Genomic DNA, 4,842 nt, shown 5'->3' on the forward strand with positions numbered 1-4,842 from the left:
CATGTGCTCTTTGGCTTGTTTGCCATCTTTATACCTATTACGTCAAAATTACATTTAATCTTTTGTTACAAAAAATATAAACGTAATAATAAAAACGTATTTTGTTGTTTTTTGTTGTTCACAAGTTAAAGAAATTTCCACTGGATATAAATACAATTCTAAACACCCAAGAGCATAATAAGCAATTGTAATGTTCTTTCATAAAGTTCAACAATGAAAATACTATTTTTTTATTTGTCTTTTATCTTATCTAGCTAAATTCAACTTATCTTTACAAACTCCAACTACAATTTATATGCAATCACAGAACCACAACAATTCACATTAAAACCTGTATAAGCACATTAACAATTACACATTAAACCATACAAACACATTAACAATAATTATCAATTACAAAATACTTAAACTATGAAACATGCAAACACTACCATAGATTTACAGCAATAAAAAACAATAACCATGAGCGAGATCTCGTCTCGTTCTCGTTTCTCGTGAGAAATGAGATTCCTCGTGAGAAACGAGAGATAGAAAGTTCTCGCGAGAAGTAGAACGAGACTTAAATATTATATTATTTTCCAAATTAAAAATTATTATCATTTACAAAATGCTTAATAATTTGTTTTTTTTAATTAATTAATATTTTGACTCCGTGATTTTAATAAATCTAATTAAAAATTTAATTTGTTTTTGACAAAAACAAATTAAATTTTTAATTAGATTTTTAATTAGATTTTTTAATTAGATTTTTTTTTTTAATTTAATTACAAAATTTTAATTAGATTTTAAATATATTTAATTAGGTTTTAAATATATTTAATTAGATTTAAAATACAAAAACTTTTTGTATAAAACGGTGCACTTTCGACTTAATTTCATTAGTTAACGAGTGGAATTCAACTTGACACATATTGTTCATATTGAAAAGAAATATTTTTGCCTCATTTCAACGATCCAAAATGTCACCAAGAAAAAACAAAATCTGGAGATATTTTCAAAAAAAAAGTGATGGTGCTGAATGCAAGGCGTGCAAAAAGTCTTTGAAAACAAAAGATGGAAACACAAGCGGACTTCATAGTCACCTCAAAAAAAAAACACAGCCAAGATTACGTTGAGTATTCTGAAAAAACTGACGACTCTCTTCTTCCTCCTCCTAAGAAGAAACAACAAACCATGGTCGAAATGCTTGAAACAAAGTCCAAATATGACAAAGACAATTCCATTCAAAAATAGTTTGACTTTGCAATGCTGGATTACTTTTGCACTGATCTGGCATTCTTTTCAGCAATTTGAAGGAAGAGGTTTCAAGAAATTGTTTGACATTGCAATCTCTAAACTGAGCCTTCATCACAGAACAACATATTCAAGAAAGCTTTCAATTTGACCAAGAGAAGTTCAAGCTGGAATGAAGAGCATAATAATGGAGATTACGCCAAATCTAAAAAGTGCCGCATTTACTTCTGACCTTTGGACTTCTAGAGCTCAGGACAGCTACATCTCTTGGACTTTTCATGCTATTGACGAAAATTGGAGACTACATCACTGGACACCCCATGTTCAACAGTTGCCAGGCAGACACACAGGTATCTTAATTGAAGGAAAGCTGGATTCTTTCTTAAAAGAACTAAACTTGTTCGCTGATTTGCCAATCTACTGCGTGAACGACCAGGCAAGAAACATGAAACTTGCAGTCAAATTGTCAAAGCGCCTTGACCAATACTTTTGCAACAATCATATTTTGCAATGTGCAGTTCGAAACTCATTTGGAATGACTGCTGGAATGGATGATGCGTTGCAAACATGCAAAGATTTGGCTTCTTTAACTCACCAGTCAACAGTTGCAGCTGAGTTGCTTGAATCAGAATCAAACGCTCAACGAATCAATTTTAGACAGCTACGCCAATCTGTTGACATAAGATGGAATAGTGAACTGGATTGCATGGCTTTTGTCCCACATCTAAAGAGTGCAATTATCAAACTATGTGCAAATGAAGATTATTTTTCTTCAAAGACCATCAGTGCATCACAACGGAAATCAATTGAGGGAGCAGTAGAAATTTTGGCACCACTTAAAGAAGCTACAGAAACGTGGTCGGCTGAGCCTATTCCAACAATTAACACTGTCGCCGATTCTCTTTATTTAATCCATGACAAAACTGATCAATTTATTGAGATGGATGGAAAAAATGGCTACGGTGTCTTGTATGCAAAAAACTTGAAAAGCTGCATTGAGAAAAGATTTCCTCTTTGTCACACTGGAAACTTATTAAGTGCTGCAGCAAACTACTTAAATCTTGCTTTAAAGGGACTTCACTTGAAGCTCTTCAAAAAAATTCAAACAACAAAAGAATGGTTAGTCTCACAGGTTGAGTGCCAACCTGTTGCCAGAGTCCTTTCAACAGATTTGTCCCCTATTTCAAAACTGAAGCGCAAGTTAAACGTCAGATTTGAAACACAAGAGCCAACATCTGAACTGAATACTATTGTGAGCGAAATGTGCCAGTATGAATATCTCCTTGATGCCAAAAAAAAATTTCCGATTCTTGATTGGTGGAAATTGCATTCACATACATTGCCAGAACTCTCTTCATTAGCTAGACAAATTTTAGCTATTCCAGCAAGTTCAACTAAATCAGAGAGAGTTTTTAGCTCAGGTGGAAATGTCCTCTGATCATCCAGACACAACTTACACCCAGAAAAAGTAGAACAAATCATCTTAATCAGAGAAAACATTGTCTTGTTGGAAAAGCTTGGCAAAAAAATTCTGAATTAATATTTGAAAAAGTTGTTTACATTTGACAAATGTCATTTGTGTCTATTAGTCAAAACCATGTTTAAATTTTTTTTTTTTTTACTTGGATTTTAATAAATTAGTTTTCGAAAATTGTTAAATTTCTCGTCTCGTCTCGTTCTCGGTCTCGCGAGAAATAGTAACTTCTCGTCTCGGTCTTGTCTCGGTTTGAAAAAACCTAGTCTCGCTCATGGTTACTAAATATCTAGCATAATACTTATAAATATAATACAATAATATAATAATACAATAATATAATAATACTTATAAAAGAATGTAGCGTTAAAAGCGTAAAAGGTGATCAAATTAAAACTTCACTTTAAGCTTCAATTTCGTACACCTTCGATTAGATTCTATTAATTATTGACTATAATATTTAAATTTAAAAACATCAAGACGTTGAAATATCAAAAACACTTTCTCAAATGTAAGTAAATAATATAAATATATTAACTAAATATTTTCCAATCGGTTAAACTTATATTAAAGTCTGTTTATTAAAAAAGTTAAAGCTAAATGCAACTAAAAATAATAAAAAAAGTTTGAATAAATAATACATATAACAAATATATTTGTTATATAACTTTGAATTAAAACTTTTGGAAGCGTGCTCCAACAATAAAAGAAAAAATGTAACGTCACTTTATAAACGCATTTCTCAAAAGTTATTTATATATATATATATACTTGTGATAATATATACAGCGCTGGCCTTAGCTTTTTTGACAGGTTGGGCAAAACTTGTGAACGCGCCCCTAGGTTTATTTGGGTGGGTTGTTACCATAAACAACGAGACCAATGCTCTAAAATGATGAACAAGATTGCTAAAGGGAATATATAGTTTAATCCAAAGAGATCCATATTGTGCATCAAGTTTCTTATTTAACTAATTTTTTATTAAAATTATAAACATAGACTTTTCATGAAATGGGTTTATAGAAATGAGTGACTAAATAAATAGATAACGCAACGCTGCTTTTAAAATAACAAATGTTTTTATTAAACATATAATAAATCCTCTAACTATATAACCAAGAGTTATTAAATTTTAAAATGTAACTTTTCTAGCTTTTTTGTCCGCGAAATCTCTTATCAAATTTGAAAAATCTAAATTTTCAGCTATTTCTTGCTCGATTGATAACATAGATAGGGAATTAAGTCGATCTTGCAACATGGTATTTCTTAAATATGTTTTGATTAACTTCAGTTTAGAAAACTTACGTTCTCCACTAGCAACATTAACGGGTATTGTAAGAAGGGTGCGCAGAACAATCCATGTAATTGAAAATAACTCTGGTAGACAATGTTTTTTAATAAAATTCAGTACAAAAAGTGATGTCATCTCTTTTGTATTTATTTCCTTTTCAACATTGCTTAATTTATCTTTAATAAAAAACTGCACACTTATTAGTTCGTCGCATAGCAAAGCACCATCAATTTCTGATTTTGTATTTACAGTAAATTTTTCTTGTAATTGTTTACACAATTTTAAAAGTTCATTCTTGATGGGCAAATTATCCAAATTAAATAAAAAACTCCATATATTTACATATTCATTAAGTTGTTCAAATCTTTCATTTATTGACGGCAGACATGTATCTAATAAAGGGTTAAAAAAAGTCAATTCAAGTTTCTTCTCGGGATTTTGAATTGGTTCGTCAGCAGCATTTTCATCATAATGACGTTTCACTCGTCGCACTCTTTTAAGCGGCTTAAATATTGGATCAATGTTTAAATTTTCAGCTAACTTTTTGGCATCAACCGTTGCTTGTTTAAAGCCAAACGTTCTGTAATTTTCTAAAAATGTGATGCATTTCTTCAACATTTCAGCGCACTGTACTAGATCCATGTCTCATTAATGGAATTCGGTGAAGACTGCGCTGCGTCACAAATAACCAAATTGAGAGAATGACTTCCACATGGAAGGTAAAAAGCCAAAGGATTTGAATCTAATATTCGCTTTTGTAGACCTATTTTTTTACCTTTTATATTTGCACCGTTATCGTAACCTTGCCCTCGACAAAAGCTTATATTTAGTCCAAAATCTTTCA

At 31.0% G+C, this 4,842-nt stretch overlaps 1 protein-coding gene across 1 annotated transcript; it reads right to left on the reverse strand.

The window, feature by feature from the left end:
* Positions 1 to 3,839: 3,839 nt before the first annotated feature.
* On the reverse strand, positions 3,840 to 4,616 carry LOC136072313 (zinc finger MYM-type protein 1-like). The gene has a single exon (XM_065815770.1). It carries the CDS (start codon positions 4,614 to 4,616, stop codon positions 3,840 to 3,842), a length of 777 nt encoding a protein of 258 aa, XP_065671842.1.
* Between the last annotated feature and the right edge of the window lie 226 nt (positions 4,617 to 4,842).

Source organism: Hydra vulgaris, chromosome 13, assembly GCF_038396675.1.
Source record: "Hydra vulgaris chromosome 13, alternate assembly HydraT2T_AEP".
Taxonomy (NCBI): domain Eukaryota; kingdom Metazoa; phylum Cnidaria; class Hydrozoa; order Anthoathecata; family Hydridae; genus Hydra; species Hydra vulgaris.

Bases quoted from the DNA above. Each gene is read 5' to 3' on its own strand.
- LOC136072313 (XM_065815770.1), bottom strand. From the start codon at position 4,616: ATGTTGAAGAAATGCATCACATTTTTAGAAAATTACAGAACGTTTGGC.